Source organism: Juglans regia, chromosome 4 (genome assembly GCF_001411555.2).
Source record: "Juglans regia cultivar Chandler chromosome 4, Walnut 2.0, whole genome shotgun sequence".
NCBI classification, from domain to species: domain Eukaryota; kingdom Viridiplantae; phylum Streptophyta; class Magnoliopsida; order Fagales; family Juglandaceae; genus Juglans; species Juglans regia.
The window spans coordinates 22,183,514-22,204,494 of NC_049904.1; the positions used below are offsets into that span (position 1 = coordinate 22,183,514).

The 20,981-nt window shown below is 36.6% G+C and overlaps 3 protein-coding genes across 3 annotated transcripts; 1 reads left to right on the top strand and 2 right to left on the bottom strand.

Moving 5' to 3' along the window:
• Positions 1-1,989: 1,989 nt before the first annotated feature.
• LOC109015024 (auxin transporter-like protein 3) lies at positions 1,990-7,594 on the bottom strand. Its single transcript, XM_018997524.2, has 9 exons — positions 7,393-7,594; positions 7,091-7,276; positions 6,801-6,913; positions 6,479-6,662; positions 6,252-6,349; positions 5,581-5,788; positions 5,235-5,492; positions 4,919-5,119; positions 1,990-2,140 (listed from the first exon to the last, which is right to left on the bottom strand). Exons 1-8 carry the CDS (start codon positions 7,537-7,539, stop codon positions 4,925-4,927), a joined length of 1,389 nt encoding a protein of 462 aa, XP_018853069.1. The 5' UTR covers positions 7,540-7,594; the 3' UTR covers positions 1,990-2,140; positions 4,919-4,924.
• Positions 7,595-15,305: 7,711 nt separating this feature from the next.
• On the bottom strand, positions 15,306-15,716 carry LOC109005655. Its single transcript, XM_018984668.1, has one exon. The coding sequence runs from the start codon at positions 15,714-15,716 to the stop codon at positions 15,306-15,308; it is 411 nt and encodes a 136-aa protein (XP_018840213.1).
• Positions 15,717-17,043: 1,327 nt separating this feature from the next.
• Positions 17,044-19,974, top strand: LOC109014833 (pathogenesis-related thaumatin-like protein 3.5). The gene is made up of 3 exons (XM_035689883.1): positions 17,044-17,175; positions 17,801-18,464; positions 19,765-19,974. Exons 1-3 carry the CDS (start codon positions 17,109-17,111, stop codon positions 19,904-19,906), a joined length of 873 nt encoding a protein of 290 aa, XP_035545776.1. The 5' UTR covers positions 17,044-17,108; the 3' UTR covers positions 19,907-19,974.
• The last annotated feature ends 1,007 nt before the right edge of the window (positions 19,975-20,981 follow it).

The following is a 20,981-nucleotide window of genomic DNA, read 5'->3' on the forward strand; positions in this document are numbered from 1 at the left end:
GATATAAGTAATTTTTCTGTGTTTTATAAATAGGGTATGAATAATTGCTTATATACCTATTTGTTAGATGTTAAGAAAAATTTGTTTCTATTTCTTCACAAAACCAACCATAAACAGACAAAGAAATGGAGGACCTCAAAAAGTTCAATAGCCAGTCAAAAGAACTCCTCTAAAAATTGATTTATAGTCTCATAAATAAAGAAAAAAATTAAAAAAAAATGATGAGGGTCCTATAAAAATAAATAAATAAATCGATTCCTGGTAAAGGATTAGGCAGGTTCATTGCTCTTGAAAAGCAGAAGAAAATAATTGTAACCTACCTTAAAAAAGCACCCAACAAAAAAAAAAGTTGATCAAAAAACTTGTCATGTTTTACCATGACCCCACCACCTACCCAATTGATGACCTGGAAAATCTTGGTCAAACTAAGCCAGTAGGGAGGACATGATATCAGACCCAGAGCCATTTTTCTGTCACTGTTCACACCCAATTATATCACTTGAGCTGCCTTTTCCTTTCTCTCACACTCTATTCTACTACAGGGTTAGGTGTATGAAGGGCCAGGCACTGCTTTTACGAGTTTCATGTGGGATAGGTGTGGTGGGCATCAATAATATTGCTTGCTTTTCAAACCTTTTCTCCATGTTTTTAACCTCCCTTTTTTTTTCTCATCAGAATAGCCCTATATTATTGGATCTTTATACATCAACTTCTCAAAGAAAAATAAATAAAAGGGAGGGGGGAGAAAGTTGGAGAAGAAACCCTGTACTTGAAACAAGTGTCATGTATAACAAAATCAAACTTTATTAAGGCGTTGTTTGGTTACACAGTTCAGATGAGATAAAATGTTTTGTTGAAAGTTGAATAAAATATTATTAGAATTTAATTTTTTAATATTATTTTTATTTTAAGATTTGAAAAAGTTGAATTGTTTATTATATTTTATGTGGGAGTTTGGTAAAATTGTAATGATGAGATGAGATTAGATAAGATGTTTTTGTGTATCGACAAATTTACAATTGATAAGCGGCTGAATTCACAATTTTCTCATTCTTTTTGCCGATTAGTGCATGTCTAAAGAATGCACAATTTGCTCATTTGGGTTATGTGATAGGAGCCAAAAGAAAGTACTTCAAATGGCCCTAAATGATTAGTCCCTTGCATCATTCGGTTCAAAACAAAGACCATCACCACTCATAATGGTTCTGGCACCATGCACTCTCCTTTCCAACTCCATGCCAACTTTTCACACCAGATGGAGCTTTTTGATTACTTGAAACACAGATGGTGAGGTTTTTGGTGTTGCTAATATGTAAAGAGTTATGTGATGAGAAGAACCTAATGAATATGTGTAAACTTGAACCTAAAGTTGCATGTTCTTTTGGTCAAGTACTCCATGGCACTGTCATTATCAGTTTGGTGCTTGTAGTACTTGACCTTCTCATGCAACTTTCCAAATAAAGTTGGCCACATATAATATTGGTTTTGAAGAGCTGTAATGCTAAACTCAGGGGAATAATGCATTAAACAAAAAAAGGAGGTTATTGTTCGGGCACTGTTCACACGACTAGTGGTTTTAGATGGATGGAATAACAAGATAAAAAAAAGAAACAAAGAATATCAGTACCAGCTTGAAAGAATGAGCTAAGATACGTGTGAGTAATGACCTAATCTTAGTATCTCATCAACCGCTGAGAGAATTTCCTGGATATTGCAAGCTGGGGGACAAAAACAAAACGAGGAAAAGAAACAGAAAAACAACTCTGCTCACTTGGTTCTCAGACTAGTTAGGTCATGTTCTTGTGTGCCATCCCTTTGTTATCAAGAACTCGAGATGATCAAAAGGAATTTAGTTGTATGCATCCCACAAAAAAAAAAAAAAAACAAGGAAGTTGCATTTCAAAAAGAAGAAAAATGATGATTAATCAACACACAAGTTACAAATGTAGGTAAGTAGGATTAGGGTGGCCATGATGGCCATCACACCACTGAAAACCAATCAACAATTGCTTCTACAAAAGGACAGGGGCCAGGAGGGGGAGAAGAAGAAGAAAAGGTTTCAAATGCCAATCACTTGACACGCTTACATATGTAAACTTAATTTGTAAAAACCTTTTAAAAAAGCAGGAAGGGAATCTACTTGTAACATCCCGTATTTTTAGTGTATTTTTTTTTAATGAAGGAATTATTATTTTTATTGATTCAAAATTTATTCTCTTGTTTTAAAAAAAAAAGAATTATTTTTGAAGTGCTTTCTTTAAATTAATTATTATTATGTGTTTAAATTTCTTCTCGAATTAAATTAACTTGTTGTTGGGTTTAATTATTTATTTTTTATTTTAATCACTGCGTTTGAATTATTTTATTTCACTTGCTGTTTTAAAATCGTTTCCATTGGACCATTTTTGTGACCCAAGATGTGGAGATTGGATCTCATTTCTTTCCCTACATTTTTCTCTTTCCTCTTTTTTTTTTTTTTTTTTTTTTTTTTTTTTTTTTTTTTTTTTTTTTTCTTCTTCTCCTGGCTGGTTCCCGCGCGCCGCAAACCCCCTCCCTCTCTCCGTCTGATTCTTCCTTCGCCCCTAGCGCCGCCGTGCGCCGGCAGTGGTCGTCACCGCCCGGCTTCCCAGCACCCCCACCCACCGGCGACCTCCCCCTCCGATTTCCAGCCCCAGCCGCGCCACTGTTAGCCTCCACGCACCACACGAAGCCGCGGCATTCCTTGCGCCGCTGCGCCGCCGTCGCGCCACCTCCGGCCACCATCTTCTCACCACATCATCCTCGACCTCCTAGCAACCCAATGGACCCAACCCCACCTCCGATCTGTCACCGGTGAAGCCCCACCATCAACATTTCCGTTTTGGGTGTTTTTGCACTTCAACCGCCTTTTTCGCCGCCACCCACGGCCAACCACCACCACCACTAGCCTCACCGCCATTCCTAAGCCCTACCCTATCAATCTCGGGTCTTCGTTTACACCCGTTCAAAAGTGAGTTTTTGAGACCCACGGCCACAGTGCATTTGGCACTGTTTTGTTGCTGCGTTGCCGCTTCTAGCACCTCCGTGATCTTTCAAAAATTATATTATAGCATTGTAAGTTTTTTTTTTCTCTAAAGAACTTTTGAGATTTAAATGTATTTCTGCGCTAATTCATATTTACTGTAAAGTTGTTGGTTGTGCCGGACTGAGTCCGAGGAGTAAGGGAGGTCGATTGGATTGATGGTTGAGAGAATATTTAGAGGGGAATTAAATTTTCTTTGTTGAGTGCAGTTTAATTTTTTGGAGGTATTAGTTTATATTTTCTGTTATGGAGTTGTGAATGAGAAGAAGTGTGCTTTGTTTAGTGTTGGTTAAATTGTTAGTAATTGTTTGGGACTGCGAACTGTTGGAATAAGTGTGAGTTATTGAAATTTGAATTGGCATTGGTCTTGATGCTTGTATTGGACAATACTGAGATTGGTATAGAATATTTTGGGTCGAAGTGAGGGCTGTCCGGATTGTTATTTGGCTGTTGGAGTTTGATTAAACTTGCTGAATTATGATCTAGAGTTTGGGTCTTGAGTTATCTAAGATCAATTTTGTGTTGTTGGACTTTAATATTTAGTTTATATTATTTTTATGAATAGGTAACGAGATGGATAGAGACTGTATTCAAGTCATAGATAATGCACTGCAGGAGTCAGGTAAGCGGGGTTCCTATGCTGGGTTTTATACAAGCTAATAAGACTGAGGTTGATTTTATGAAAACTTGCATAATTTGTGTTGTGTTGGGAACTTATGAAAATAAAGATCAACCTCGGTCACTTATCTGCATTATTCATGAAATCTGTGTGAAAAAAGAAAAATTATATTCTGACATGCATTGTGTAGACATGAGCTAAATTCTGTCATGTGGTTTCTGAAATCTGAAATAGAGCGATATTGAGAATATGAAAAGTTATGCATTTATTTGTTCTGGCTTTTGTGTTCAGCGTGTGTAAACTGTTCTGATTCTGTTTTGGTACTCTGTAATTTTTTGATATAATATCTGAAAAACCTTTGGCATGGTGTACTGGTTTTCGTATCTGACTCTGTCTCTGCTGCTCTGCTCTGCTCTGCTCTGTTTGGGTTGGTACCAACTTCTCTGTCTCTGAGTGCACCCACTTTGGAAACAAAGTGGTTTTATTGTGGTCTTTCCTGTGTGCACACTCGGGGCTCCGAGAAGAATAAAGGAAAGATTTCACCTCTGTCTCTGCCTGGTTTGGCCACCGGGGTTAGCACAACCCTACCACGGGGGTGAAACATGGTCTCTGCTCTGTTTGATGCTCTGTTTTGATCTGATGATGATACTCAGTTTATGTTATGCCAAAGCACTAAGGGTTTTACTTGTCTTAAAATCATCGCTCTGTTACTTTTGAAAATAGGTTCTGTTCTGCATGTTAACTCTGGAAAATATTTTGTTCGGCATGTTCTACTTTGTAAATGCTCATGTTTGCACGCTAGCATATGATTTCTGCTTACTGAGTTGTTGATAACTCACCCCCTATCATTATAATATTTTTCAGATGATGTGGAGAGTCCAAATGAGGACCTGGATTAGATTGTTGTTTGTGTTTAAGCTGAGGAGATGTTGGTAGAAGAAGGACTTCTGGTGTTCTTAGTTTTAATCTCTTTGAGTTTTAGTAATATCTTGGGTTTCAGTGAGATTTATGAAATTATTGGTTGGGTTGTTATGACTACCGGGAGGTTATGGACCCCTTTGATTTATTATTATTGCATTAAAGATTGTGTTGAGTTTGTAATGAGATTATTGAGAAGATTTGAGATTGATTTCATTTATGAAGTTTTTGGAGATTATTCTTCGAATGTGTTGGGAGACATAATTATGAGTGACAAGTAGTAATTCTCCAAGCCACCCGAGTTTGGGGTGTTACACTACTGATCATCAAGCCTTGTGTGGGGGACACTGGTAGCACTTGGTGAATAGACCAAAAGTATCAACTTGTCGAATGAAATTGAGTATGCTTGCCCATCCTCCAAACCCAAATCCTACAATCAATACCCACACCACCACAGAGATGTTCATGGTGTACAATTCTGCCCAACTTCCTATGAATGATGGTGGTCTTTCCACTGCATTCTGTCAAGAACAATAAGAAAACAAATTAGGCTTGTATGTCTTAAAAATTTTCATATAAATGATAAATAATAATTTTCCCAAGACAAATGAAAACTTGTTTTAGCCAAAACCAAACCTCGCTGGCAGATGCAGAAGCAAAGGTCACCATGTGTGCTAGGGCAGGAATTATGTAAACGGTGAAGCTGACCAGAAGAGATCCAACAGTTGAGTTGATGGGGCCAAAGAAAGGAAAAATGACTGCGAGGAACCATATGGGGATCACCACAGGCAGTCTGGCTATAGCTCTCTTGAACATGCTCTTTGTATCATGCATTCTAATGAATTTCTCCCACACAAAGTACAGTGGGGTGCAAGCAAACCCAAATGTTATGAACTGCAAGGAAAGCCAAAAAAACTTAGGTTCAAAGTGAATTAATGATTCCATTAATACTCTAAGCCTATAGAAATGTGATATTTATAACTTGGTGAATAAGCATAAGAATGACAGCAGTGTCTCTAAACCCAGTCCTTGGGAGCAAAGAGAGAGCAATGGCATGGGTGAGAAGCAAGTCCCCAAAAGCCCAATAGACAGCAGAAGCTGATGGTAAAGTTAAAGTGAGCACATAAAGTGTTGCTATCAAGTATATTAGCTTGAATTTATGCGGCTTCCACATTGCATGCATAATCTCCCTGCAATGTAAATTCAATTCCCCCGTTAATAAAAAATTTCACATTCACGAGTGCCTGTGCAATTAATCATAGACTTGAGTGCTAGTCCATGCTTAATATGGACAACATACAACTCAGCATAATCCACATGTTTCGTACCAGCTTCTCAAGAAAAAGTGTTCCCTTTGAAGGTGAATAGTTTCCAATGAACATGGGCTATCATGCATGTATACATGTATGGTTGTATACACATACCGACACATTGTACATGTGCGGGTGAGTCTTTATAAAGATAAGAAAAATTATATTTGCAAGTTAGTGTAGAAGATGCACCATTTGCACTACTGATATGACATATAATTACATACATTTCTCAAATCAAATACTATAGTATTTGGTAGCTACCATATAAGCGTGTCGAGGGTGTGTCCCACTACACCTACTTACAAATAGAATGACTCTAGAAATATTAGTAAATCCTCACACTGTGACAGCATGCCCACCAAAGGTGTAGAGAATGTTGGTGGCCCCAGTGAAGTAGAGAACCATATTGGCTGGTCCTGAGTGCTTCACTTCCTCTACCTATAGGCGCAGATATATATAGGATAACAAAATATATAAGAAAAATGGATCCTGAGAAGGAAATTGTGAATGATTTCACTTTTTCTAAATTTATTGATCTAAATTCATATATTACAGTCTGATTTTTACCTGCCCGTGGATAAGGGAAGCAATGGTGAGATACCATGCAGTGTAAGTGGTCATTATAAGGCCCAAGAAAGACCAGATTCTATAATTATGGAATGATGGGATGAAGACAGTTGTTGCACAACATGCGCCAAAGATATAAGTCCAAGTTCTCTTGTCAAGATTGTCGTTTATGTAGTATATGTTACTGTAGTTATAATAATGTTGATTGAAAATACGAGTCAGTCAAGATATATATATATATATATATATAATAATTCTTTCATTAAAATGAAAATTATTGTTGTTATATAAATGGCAATGAATAATTCTTGTATTTAATTGCCTTGCACATGCGATCAATTGAATTACAGATCCAAATAGAAGAAAAGTGCAGTTGAAAAAGAGGCCTACATTCCTCCAGTGTTTCCCCAACAGCCCATCAAGAACTTCAAACCACTGCACACAATCAAACTAGGAAACTTGGAAACAGAAAAGAGAAATTTGGTTTGTAGCCAAAGAAAAAAAAAACAGATGGTGATAAACTTGCACCTCTTCTGCACTGTTTCTCATAGGTAATATTTGTACCAAATCTAGCTAGCTGCATAATAATTAATGGGAGAGAGATGTAATTGCCTGAATAACATGATTCCTGAAGTCAACTTTTTCTCTCTCTTTTCTAGTTTTGTACTCAACATAAAGTACACTGATAAGGTACGCAGTCCAGCTTCCCATCAACCCATAAAAGAGCTGAAAAATGATTCCTGATGCCATTCCCAGTTGTGAAAATGAGTAGGGAAGTGTAAGAAGCACTTGTGCAACCTGCATTCCATAACACAAAAAAATACATAAGTAACTAACTGAACAATGACGTTTCCATAACAATCTGAGTCCAAAAACAATGAATTCTTTTATCTTGATCATGAACAAGTGCATGCCTGGTTAGAAGCACAGCTAAACCATGCATCATAGACCGAGCCACCATGCCAAAATAGCTTTGATAATTTACACTTGGGATCTCCTTCCTCCCGCTCCATTTCAACATAGTTTCCAGCTATAACAGTCTCAACCTTCTCAGAAGCCATTGTTATAGCCTCTGTGATATAGGAGAAGAAATGGACTAATTCAGCTTATCCTATAAATAGATGGGGAAAGTTCTGTTCACTCTTTGCTACTACTTCTTATGCTGCTAAACCTCTTTCCCTTCTATAACCTTTACAACCAATAATTGCCAACTGGGAACCTAACTGGGTCACCCCTTAAGGACTGTGATTGCAAATTTAGTGCCTGTATCATGTGGATCTACCCCTATAACTTCATTTGCAGGTGAAATAGATGTGTCCCCTACAGGTGACATGTATACTCTTGATAATACATTTTCGTTTTCTTTTCTAGAATTAAAGATGCTAATTTCCATCTGTAGGCTTGAATAGGCCCAGACCAGCATGCACTGCACGAGCGGGATGGCCCACCATGGGCTTTTTCTAATGAGAAAGAACCCATGTAAAACTGAGTGAACATGAATGGATATAGGGAAAAGTTCATTTCTGTGGTATGAGTGCTTGTGTGAGGGACTCTTAATCCAGAGTGAAGAAGATGGACTGAATCATTACTTTGAGGTGAGCTTGGTGCTGAGCATGATCAGTGACACACGTGTGCCAACTGGCTTCACATAAAAGATGTAATAATAATAATCCTTTCCTCTGTTCAAAGTAAGGTATATGGGCAATAGATTTGGCATCCTCTAATCATGATCCTAAGTGCCTCCTGAAGTCACATTTCAGTGGCAAGTTTTGAGATTGGACCAACGTGTCTAAATTCAGTTCAACTAAGGTTTAATTAGAAAAACATAGAATACAGTTAACCTCAAATTACCAACCTAATCATAATTATCCCCAAATTACCATTTTCCCTTTCCTTTAAGATAGTATCATGTCATCTTTTTCATTCATCTTAAAGATTAAATGATCATAAGTAATGGGTAAATTGAGAAATGAATAATAGTTTGGGGATAAAGTAACATCATTGATAGCTTGGTGATCATATTACAAAACAAATAGCTACACATTTTATTCTCTATTTTTTTCCTTTTGTGTTAAAAATTGGTTGAAAATGCCTTTGAGAACTGAGTTTCAAAGTCGAGTAGGTTTTTTTTATTTTATTTTTTTATTTTTTTTGGTGATTTCAAATTCATGGCAACCTTCCCAGCATCACATTATTTGAAGGGGTCGGAAGTTTCCTCTGATTTTCAGCTTATTGGTTTTATACTTTTATGTAAGGATAAAGTATATATTATGATGAATTTGGTGCATTATACAAAGAGTTATGTTTTCTTTAAGTTTTCGTTCAGCCTTTTGGAATAATTTTCATGAAATATAAATTTGGGTAGTATGTCTTGTTAGATAGCCAGTACGTGATTTGACTACTTCCTCACTATGGATGTCTCAATGTTGATTGAATTGAAGTTTAAAAAGAGAGTCGTGCTAGCATGCCGCCCAGCTTTGACTGCTAGGCGTGCTTGCTAGCACAAAGTTGCTTTTTTATTTTTATCTTCTTTTCTTTTTTTATATTTTTTTAATATATTTAAATATTTTTTAAAAATAAAAAAATATACCGATACACTAAAAATCACTTTCTTAATGATTAAGTAAAAAAAATTATATACATGAGTAGTCAAAATGAGCGACAAACTTAGGCAGCATACTAGCATTTTCCTTAAAAGTAAATCAAATGAAATTAGTCATTTTTTGGATTATAGAAGAAGTCATTTTCTTTGCCATGATTGAAGAAAGAGAGAGAGATTTAAGTAAAGAGTATTACTAAATATAATTTTAAGGTGTGTAAGATTCACGCATCTTCTTTTAAAAAAATGGGTCTACTATTAAAAAATAGACTGGCACTTTCGAGAACTATACGAATCATTCTCCTTAAGTTAGTAACCTTCCCTTCATAAACTATGATCCTAAAAGACTAATCTACTTATTGAATTTCATAATTGGTTAAAAAAAGTTCTCTAATTAGATTTATATATGCTTTTAATGTATCAAAATATCTTGTAAACATATCTCATGCTATGATCCATAAAAGTGGCCTCATATCTATAACTTTGATCTGAGTTATTGCTTTCTAAGAGATTGTAGATAGTTACAATAGATACATTGTCATATCTCAAGTCTAGAAAAATGCTATAAAGCATGATCGATAAGTCAGTCTTTTTTTCCATTTTCTCTTTCTATGCATGCAGCCTGATTTTGATGGTGATGATAATGGATAACCTAATCGTTACATGTCCAAATCAATAGGTCCTAACCCACCTTGCATCTGCAAGTATAGACATAAAAGAAAATTAATGTACACGATACTAGCAATGGGGGACCAAGAAGCCATTGAAATACCCCAGTTCTTTGACTAGATATACTTGTTAGACATCAATCATTTTCTCAAGTTCCTAATGATCAGTTGATCATTCGGCATGTTTTGATGGAGCGTAAAGCTATTTTCATTACAGCAAGCAACGCTATTTTTTATGTTAAATTTTGTCATTTTCGATCACACTTATTCTGTATCACATTTTAAATAGTTTTATATGTCAATCACTTAGATAAAAATTCATTTAAAATGATTTATATTATCAAGTATTAATAAAAATGATCAAATCTACCATGAAAACATTCTCTCTTCTCTTAGGACACAACAAGCTGAGCATGAAATTTGAGATGGAATTACCATTTGTTTTGGGCTAGGGTGGACAGTATAGGATGTACAAATGAAAAAGAATAAAGCTAGTCTGCCGCCCCAAATTGACCGCTTAGTGAATTTTTTTTTTTTTTAACTTAATGATGAAAGAAGTGATTTTAAGTATATTGATTTTTTTTTATTTTTAAAAATATTTAAATATATTAAAAAAATATAAATAAAAAAATAAAAAATAAATTATTTTTACAACTATCAATCAAGTAAAACAGAGTAGCCCCAATGAAAAATATCCAAGATTTAAAAAATGCAACAAGGCCTGAAATTAAGGGATTGGCCCAAATAAAATATAGCCTTGAGAAAAATGGGCTGGGCTAAACTCTTTTAAGGCAATAACTCATCCCTGACTGATGTAGCCATTCACATTTGTGTTGGCAATGGAGGGGTATGCCTTAGAATCACAGGCCTAATTTTAAGCAGTAAAGCACAGACAGTGACAGTTGGGCAGGGGAGGTATAGCCATCAAGCTGGTAGCCAAAGAGATTTTGACCGCGGAGGTACGGGAATAGTTGAGCCCGCCATAGAAGATCATAGTTGTCATAACATAGTTTAATAGTGATGAAGAGATGAAGTTGGGTGGGAGAGAGAGAATTAGCAGCGGATTTGGAGGAATTACTAGAAGAAGACAGAGTATGTAACAAAATAGAGGAGAGGAACGGAAATGCTCAGAGAGCATGAGGCATAGAATTCTGGAAAGTATTCACTGATTTCGATTAATCACTATGCACGATACAAGCATTTTCTTATACACATGTTTCCTAACAAACTAACCAACTAACAGAAAGAATCTTTATTATGGAAATATGTACAAAATAGCAAATGTAACAGAATAATCAACATAAGGGAAGTATGGCGTATCTGGTCATCCTTCTTCAGACTTTAGTATCTGTTCTAGACGACATGTAGCTGTTGTGGGTGTGGGTGAATGACGACCTGCAGCTTCATTATGTAATAGCCCCCCGCAAGATGGAGAATAGAGATTCACTATTCCCATCTTGGACAAATGTCTTTGCAAAAGATAAGAAGGCAATGCCTTGATAAAAATGTCAGCTAGTTGGTATTGAGATGCAATATGAGCTGTGGTGACAGCTCCTTCTTGAATTTTATCCCTTATTAGGTGACAATCCAACTCAATATGCTTCGTCCGTTCATGGAAGACCGGATTAGCAGCTATGTGAAGAGCGGCTTGGTTGTCACAATAAAGGACTGCAGCTTGTGGATGTGAAATTTTAAGATCAGAAAGTAAGTAGCGCAACCAAGTGAGTTCGGAACAAGTTGAGGCCATGGAACGGTATTCGGCTTCAGCCGATGAACGAGATACCACAGTTTGTTTTTTTGTTTTCCAAGAAACAAGGGAATCACCAAGAAAGATACAATATCCTGTAGTGGATCGACGAGTGTCGGGGCATGAAGCCCAATCCGAGTCGCAATAAGCTTTGAGTTGAAGTTGAGAGGTAGAGGGTAGCAAAATACCTTGTCCCGGGGTAGCTTTGATATATCTCAAGACTTTATGAGCAATGGCTGAATGTTGAGTCCTTGGATTGTCCATAAACTGACTAAGGAGCTGCACAACGTAGCACAAATCAGGCCGAGTGAGGGTGAGATACAATAGACGACCAATGAGCCTCCTATACGAGCTTGGATCTGAAATGGGGTCACCAGAATCCTTGCTCAATTTAAAATTCTGGTCAAGTGGCAGCTTGGTGGGTTTGCTGCCAAGGGTTCCTGTGTCAGCCAAAATATCCAATGCATACTTGCGTTGGCATAGGTGAATTCCTTTAGAAGATCGGGCAATTTCCAAGCCAAGAAAATAGCGTAAAGGACCAAGATCCTTGATCTTAAAATGGCTATTAAGGAAAGATTTGAGAGCTGTGATAGTGGCTAAACAGTTTCCAGCCACAATGATATCGTCTACGTAGACTAACAAGACAGTAAATGCAGTACCATCAAGCTTGGTAAAAAGACTATAATCGGCTCTAGATTGTTGAAAACCAAAGACAATAAGAGAGGAGGAGAATTTTGAGTACCATTGTCGTGATGCTTGCTTAAGGCCATAAAGGCTCTTAAGTAACTTGCATACTTGTTGAGGTCCTCCTTTGTTGTATCCCGGGGGTTTGCGCATGTAAATCTCCTCTTCTAAGTCACCATGAAGAAAGGCGTTATTGACGTCAAATTGATCAAGAAACCATCCATGGATGGCTGCCACCGAGAGCAAAACCCGAACTGTCACAAGTTTAGCTACCGGAGAAAAAGTCTCCGTGTAATCTACGCCCTCTTGTTGTGTAAAACCGTTGGCAACAAGTCTTGCTTTCAATCTCTCCACTGACCCATCAGAATTAAACTTAGTTTTGTAGACATACTTGCAGTCAATGGCATCTTTTCCAAGAGGTAAATCAGTGATAATCCAAGTTTGGTTCTGTTCTAAAGCTTCCAGCTCTTTATTCATGGCCTGACACCAGCCAGGGTGTGCCACGGCTTGCTTGTAGGTTTGAGGTTCAAACACAGTGGAAATAGAGGTGGAGAAAGCACTAAAAGTGGGTGAAAATTTCTGGTAGGAAATAAAATTTGAGAGTGAACAGGAATTACCATGAGGAGGTGCAGGAATCTTGAATAACGATTGATCTAAGGCTGAAAATGAAGCCTGGTCACAGTGGAAGTCCTGCAAATATTGGGGAGCTCTTCTTGATCTAGTAGACCTGCGTAGCTGAGTATTGGATGGATTTGGTAGAGGTGGAGATGGAGGAGAATTGATGGGAGACATATGGGAGGGTGTAGTAGGCAGAGAGGAAGATATAATTTCTGGTAGGGCAGTGGAATTGGAGGGTGAAGTTGAAGTGGGAAAATCAATGTTATTAGGTAAAGGTTGAGAGAAAACAAAGCTGGGATTAGAGGATGTGGTGGAAGTATGAATGGGCAAGGATTGGAAAGGGAATATTGACTCATGGAAAATTACATCCCGAGAAATGAAAATGGTGTGGGACTCAATGTCAAGTAGTTTATACCCTTTGGTACCAAAGGGATAACCAAGAAAAATGCACATGCGACCTCGGGGATCAAATTTTTTTCTACCGTGGGAAAGGGTAGAAGCAAAACATAGGGAACCAAAAATTTTGAGGTGAGAATAGGTGGGTGGAATGTGGAACAAAAGTTCAAAAAGGGTTTTATTCTTGAGGAGTGGACTAGGGGTTCTATTTATTAAGTAAGTTGCTGTCAACACACAATCATTCCAATATTCTAATGAAAGACCAGCTTGGAGTTTTAAAGCACGAGCCACATTAAGTATGTGTTGGTGCTTTCTCTCAACAATGCCATTTTGTTGAGGAGTGGCAACACAAGTGGTGTGATGCACAATTCCTTTGGAGTTAAAAAAATCTGTCATAAGGAATTCACTGCCATTGTCAGTCCTTAATATTTTTATTTTCAGTTCAAATTGGGTCTCAACAAGATTTGAGAAAGCTTCAATGGTTTTTCTTGTTTCTGATTTATTTTTAAGAAGATACAGCCATGTACTTCTAGTGAAATCATCCACTAAGGTAAGGAAAAATTTGGAACCATCATAGGCAGGAGTCGAACATGGTCCCCATAGATCACAGTGCATTATTTCAAAAGGTTTTGAAGTTTTGTGTATGCTGTGAGAAAAAGGAAGTCGATGTAACTTGGCCAAAGGACAAATGCAGCAAGGCTTTTCATTAGAAGTGATATGCTGTTTTACAATAGGATCTGAAATTAAATGCAAAACAGGAAATGAAAGATGGCCTAGGCGACAATGCCATAGGTCAGTGACATTGACAGGACTCAAAACAGATGCAGAAATTGAAGATTTGGCAAGGGAAAACTGTGAGAGAGTGGTAGCTAAAGTTGAAGGAGAGACTGTAGTTTTGAGCAGGTAGTAGAGACCATTCCTCACTTCACCCTTCCCAATCGTTATCCAAGATAAAAGGTCCTGGATGAGACAAAAATCAGAGAAGAAAACTAGGCAACATGTGAGTGTAGCAGTCAATTTTTTTGCTGAAAGCATATTAAATTGAAAGGAAGGGACACATAAAACATCCGTGAGAAAAATGGAGGGTGTGAGTTGGACACATCCTATGTGAGTGACAGGGACTTCAGTCCCATTTGGTAATTTGACAGAATAAGATACCTGTGCAATGATCTTTGTGAAAGAGGAGGTGCAGCAGACCATATGGTCTGTTGCACCAGTGTCTATAATCCAAGGAGTGTCGCGTGTGTGCAATAGTGTGTGTGTGGATAAGTAAAGGGAAATACCAGAAAGCTTAGAAGCGGAAGCTGAATGAATGTTGGACTGGATCTGATTAGCGGATGGATGAGCAGCAATGGGAGACTCCCTTGGCTGGAGTAGGGCCATTAATTGTTGATACTGGGACTTAGTTAAACCAATTCGATCATCACTGAGATCCTCAAGGTCAGAAACAGAACTTGAAGTAGTCTGAGTGGCAAACACAGCATGATTTGGAGTTTTATTGTAAAATTTGTGGCCTAGTGGGTAACCATTTAACTTGTAACATTTTTCCATCGTATGGCCAGATAAATGACAGTGAGAACACACAGGGGGCTCAGCATTACCGGCTTTGAAACAATTCTCAAAAGAATGTCCAGTGATTTTGCAGTGTGTGCAGTAGACCCGTTCCTTCTTTTGGTTTGGTTTGGATTGGAGTGATGGTTTAGGGGTAAAGTGGAAGGGCCTTTTGATGGCAAAGGCCATGGAATCAGGGGAGGGATTGGAAGTTGGAAGGAGTAGGTGTTGACGTTCCTGCTGATGGATAAGTGAGAAAACTTTTGTGATGGAGGGCAATGGATCCAAGAGCATGATCTGATCCCGAGCAGGAGAGTAAGTGTCGTTTAATCCCATGAGGAATTGAAAAACACAATCTCGTTGGTATCGGTCAACAAATGATTTCAGAGAGTCACATGTGCAGATGGGAAGTGGATCGTAAATAGATAGTTCATCCCAAAGCGTCTTAAGTTTACCATAGTAAATACTTACAGAGTCATTTTCTTGGAGGAGTCGAGCTAGGGTCTGCTTGAGCTGGTAGATGCGAGGCCCGTTCTGATGAGAAAATCTATCCTGAAGATCGAGTCATATGTCGCGAGCAACATCAACGAAGACCACGCTGGACTTGATAGCTGGGCTGATGGAGTTCTGTAGCCATGAAACGACCATGTCGTTGCAACGTTCCCAGATTTCAAGAAGAGGGTCCTCTGGTTTGGTGGGTCGAGGGATGGCACTAGTGATAAATCCTAATTTGTTTTTAGCACGAAGGGAACGCCGCATAGCGCGGGACCAGGTTGCATAGTTATCGGAGGTAAGCAAATCAGTGACTAAAATCACTGCAGGGTTGTCGCCGTTGTCCAATCGAAACGGGTTGCTTGGGTCTGTTAGGTTTAGGTATTTTGTCGAATGGTTGGTAGGCAAATGGGTTGTGTGGGCAGAGTGGTTCGCGGAATGGGTTGGAGATGAATCGGCTGAACTTTCCAGAGGATCTTCCATGGATGGATGCTCTCATGCTCTTGATACCATGTAACAAAATAGAGGAGAGGAACGGAAATGCTCAGAGAGCATGAGGCATAGAATTCTGGAAAGTATTCACTGATTTCGATTAATCACTATGCACGATACAAGCATTTTCTTATACACATGTTTCCTAACAAACTAACCAACTAACAGAAAGAATCTTTATTATGGAAATATGTACAAAATAGCAAATGTAACAGAATAATCAACATAAGGGAAGTATGGTGTATCTGGTCATCCTTCTTCAGACTTTAGTATCTGTTCTAGACGACATGTAGCTGTTGTGGGTGTGGGTGAATGACGACCTGCAGCTTCATTATGTAACAGTAGAGGCCATGGATATTTGACATATGTCTTTGTGGTTCTTGATACCATAAAAAAAAAGTATTGACAAACAGATTTTGTACGTGAGAATGTTTTCCTCTATATTTTCTTGAGGATCAACGTATATTATTTATAAAAGTTTTGATATATTTGAATCTATAACAAGAGTTTATCTGAAAGTATATCAGATTTACAAGAGTTGTTATCGCCTGGCTAGATTTCCTCCTTGATTCTTATCTTCACGTTGGTTGTCATCTCGATGTGGCTTCTTATCTTTGTTTCCTTTTGCTTTATTAGGTTGTTGAGCTTTATCTAGTTTTTTGAGTATTTGTTGATCCATTACCCTTATCGATCGACTATAACCTTTGGTGCCTCCTTGCGCTCCTCTTTAGGTTAATTTGCCTCGGCTTATAGAGCGATAGGCCGGCCAATTTCCGCATGCATCATTGTCTCAGTATTTCATATGGGGTTCTTTTTGCTTGTATGAATTTAGATTATTCAAGTTAATTAAGCGCACTACAAGAAAACTGTTTATTTGTGACCAGTTAATTTTAGTAAAATGACTATTTACAGTTAAAATGAGTCTGTTTTGATCATAAATAATCTTTTCGTCGCAATTAAATGGCTACAAAAACTTGTTTTTCTTGTAGTGGCGCAGCAGTGAAAACATGAACTCAATATATATATATATATATATATATATGTATGTATACTTGCCTCCAGGAGCTGCAGATGATCATGATCGAGAATTAATTAACATGATAAAGGTGAAGTAACGAGGTAGTAAAGAATGGAACCCGAATAAACTTGCATTCAAGGATCAGGAAAGGAATCTAACAGTCTTTTGGTAGTAAAGTTTTCTAGCAATGAACAAAACTGCATGCTTTTGATCCACTAGAATCCCTCACTCCACACGTATTCTTCTCAACTGATCGACCACCTTTATTTATATAAAGTGCTGCATTTCTACCTCTCTAGCAGCTTGTTGTGTACCTTATTTAACTAACCCAACAGACAACTAACTAAAAAGAGAGGCCAGAAGAAATGGCATTTCATACTCATCATGTGCATTTAGCAGTTCTCTGGGTTCTGGTTATCATGATTTCATCAGGTATCTACTACGTTAGTCTATCTTAATTGTCTTCTCCTTTATTTGCTCTTAATTTTATTTATGTATTGCTTTTTACTTATCAACATTCTCTGATCAGTTTCTTTCCCGATCGAGTTTGAAAGTCTCTAACAATAGTCATGAGATATCGTCACTATACGAAGTATATATTACAATATTTATTGAACAGTTAATCTTATTCGAAAAATCTATATTAACAACAATAAATACTTTAAACCCATTTTATGTGTCTATTTTCCTACTACCAAAGCTCCTAAATTTGGACTTAAGTTGATGTATGGGATATTTATTTTTTTAGAGATGCTATTCATCTTTCTATACCACATATCTTACATATTTTAAATTTTTTATTTTATTTTATTATTGTTAAATTAATTGAATTATTTTATTCATCGTTCATACATTATGTACATATTTGTTATGGAAAAAAAGGAAAAAAAAAATTGAAAAATGCGTGATATGTGAGATACTATGTAGAATTATTCATTTTTCTTACGTAAGACATTCTTGAATCTTACGTACTGCACAGAGGGGCAATTTTTGCACTGTTTTATTATCGTAGGAATGGAAATGATCTAATTTTCCTTGGATGGTCATGCATGACCAGGAGCCAAAGTGTCCGAGTCCGCAAGAATCTTCACCATTATAAACAACTGCAAGGAGACAATCTGGCCGGGAGTTACACCAGGGGGGAACTTCAACGGAGGCGGTTTCGAGCTGAAACAAGGCCAGTCCATGGTTTTCACCGCGCCGGTCGGCTGGGTCGGCCGGATTTGGGGTCGGACGGGCTGCAACTTCGACAAGAACGGCAAGGGATCATGCCAGACTGGAGCCTGCGGTTCTTCCCTCAAGTGCACGGCCTCCGGAAAGACCCCGGCTTCCCTAGCGGAATTCACCCTCGCAGCACTCGACTATTACGATGTCAGCCTCGTGGACGGCTTCAACTTGCCGATACTCATCACGCCCTTACACGGCAGTGGAAACTGCAGCATTGCCGGTTGCGACGGCGATTTGAGGACGCAATGCCCATCGGAGCTGGCCGCGAAGGCCAACGGGAACGTCGTGGCGTGCCGGAGCGCATGCGACGTGTTCAACACGGACGAGTACTGTTGCAGAGGGGTTTTTGGGAACCCAGTGACGTGTCAACCAACGTATTATTCGAAGAAGTTCAAGTCAGTCTGCCCTACTGCGTATAGCTATGCATACGACGATCCCACCAGCATATTTACGTGCTCTGGAACGGACTATGTCGTCGCTTTCTGCTCATCCAGGTAATGTTTATACTTCATATTTTCTAATCACTGACGTTAAATATAATCATAGATTACATCAATATCGTATATTCATTTTTTAAAAAAAATAAGATTTATTATAATTTTTTAACATAGATCTTATATTTATTTATTTTTTTAAATGAATATACGACGCTTGCACTATAATCCATAACTATAAATATTATTTTTCTATTATAATATTCATAATCCATTTAAATCACCAGCATTTTTAAAGTTTCTTCCACATTTATTTCAAAATAATGGATTAAATATGATGACCTAGCTAGCCACCTGATCTCTATGGTGATTTGATTAGTGTTTCGTTCAAAAATATTGAAAAAAATCTAATTACATATCTTGCATGCATTTTGACATAACTACTATAAAAACGTGTATATATATATATATATAATTATATTTGTAAATCGGCGTGGATCGAGGACATATATACTATCGGCCACATGCTTATAAATAACATAACTTTAAAACATAATGTGCCAATGGCAAATGAAGACACTTTTTTTAATTTGAGCTATTCGAAAAAAGAATAACTATATATATATATATATAATAATTCTAAAGTGTGCAACCTTGCGTACTTCTTTTGAAAAAATGTAAATTTTTTCATGAGTTTTGGATTTGTGCAACTTTTTTAAAGAGAGTATTAGAACTTTTCATACCTTAATATTATACAAATCATGCATTTTCCATAAAAAAAAGAGAGAGTTATTCAATAATATTGCTTGAATGTCATTCATGTATCACTCACGTAACATTATTAGTGTGGTAGACACATAATGCATGAGAGTTATGGTTTAATTTTTCAATTTCAATTTTCTATGACAAGCATGCATGCCTACCACATCAATAGTATTAAGGCCTCATTTTAGAGAATGAGATGATATAAGAATCTGTAAATAATAGTAAAATAGTTTGTGAATAGTAGTAATGAAATCATTTGACTTAAGATAATGTTTTATTGAGTTTTGAGAAATGATCAGAGAAAAAAAGTTAAATAAAAATATAATAAAATTAAAATATTATTTTTATTTTAAAATTTAAAAAAGTTGAATTGTTTTGTGTATCTTGTTTGGAAGGAAGTTTGGAAAATTTATATTTGATTTTGTGTTTGAATAATGATTAGGTAATAATTAGATTAAAAACTTTTCTCTGTATGGGCTAATGAGTGCAAAACTTTTTTAAGTACTTTTATAATATTTTTCCAACTCAACTTTCATGCTTAATTTCCTATCAGTACTTACTGAACAAGTTAATTAATCTCTCTCGAACACCTCAGGAATCAACCAGTGTGTACATATCATAACAACAGGCTGGTCTGCAACGAATCAAAAGGTTCGAAATCTTCGGATGAGAGATGGTGGTCTCTGATTCTTGCTTCCATGTTGGCTGTTAATTACTTATATTGGACTATTAGTTAAAATATTATAAAACAAAAATCTCTCGTGTCATGTTTTCTTTAATTTCTTGGAGGCTTATACTACAAGAAATAAGGTATTTTGTGACGATTTTGTGTCTGTTGAAAATAAAATTTGACATGTCGGTAAGATGGAGAATGCATCGTATACACCGGGTTGCAAATATACTTTTTTTTTATAACGTGAGCTAAAATTAATTAAAAAAAAAATCTAGCTTGGGTTATTAAAAAATATATATATATATATATTTGCAACCCGGTGGATGCATTTTCCATCTTACCGACATGTCAAATTTAAAAATAAAAATAAAAATAAAGTTTTGAAACTTCTTTAGAAACTTGCTCCTATCATGTTCATTGGTGTACAGATTTTATCCTCTATATTGACTTATAAATAGAAAGATTATGTTATAAACTGATCTGTAAAGATATTAATTGTTACAAGTTTTTTAATTTAGTCTATCAAAAAAATCAGATTGTATCTAGTTATCCTAATGAAAAATATTTTAGTCATAAAAAGATTATAAAAAAATAAATCTATAAAATAACATGTCTCGATGTGCTATAATAAATTTTAAAATTATTTTTATCATAAACAATACGTCTAACAGATTATATAAAATTATATCACTTTATAAATTTATTTTTATATAACCTCATTTTCATAAAGGCAAAAGTTAAATTTTAGTTAGGACAGACTGTACGTAAGCAAGTTCATGCGCTAATGAAATAGACTCAAATATTGTTCTGCCTCCCACAAAAGCAACTTGCTGTAGCGAAAAAAAAAAAAAGGGAAAATCTATTAGGCCCACGTGCAACATCCCCAATTTTTTTTTTTTATAAAAGTTAACTCAAAAAATGATATGGTTTATATGATATATTAAATTTATTTTATAATAAAACTAACTAATTTACGATCCGCATATCATATGAAATTTGTAAAATCTGTCAAGTATTTCTCTCCTGAAACTTTTTTGGATGAGTGTATGTATATTTGGGATATAAATGTGTTTTACGTTACCCTTTGGGACATCTTTCAATAGAGTTATCTGCCTCTGAATTAACCATGAGTTGAGGAA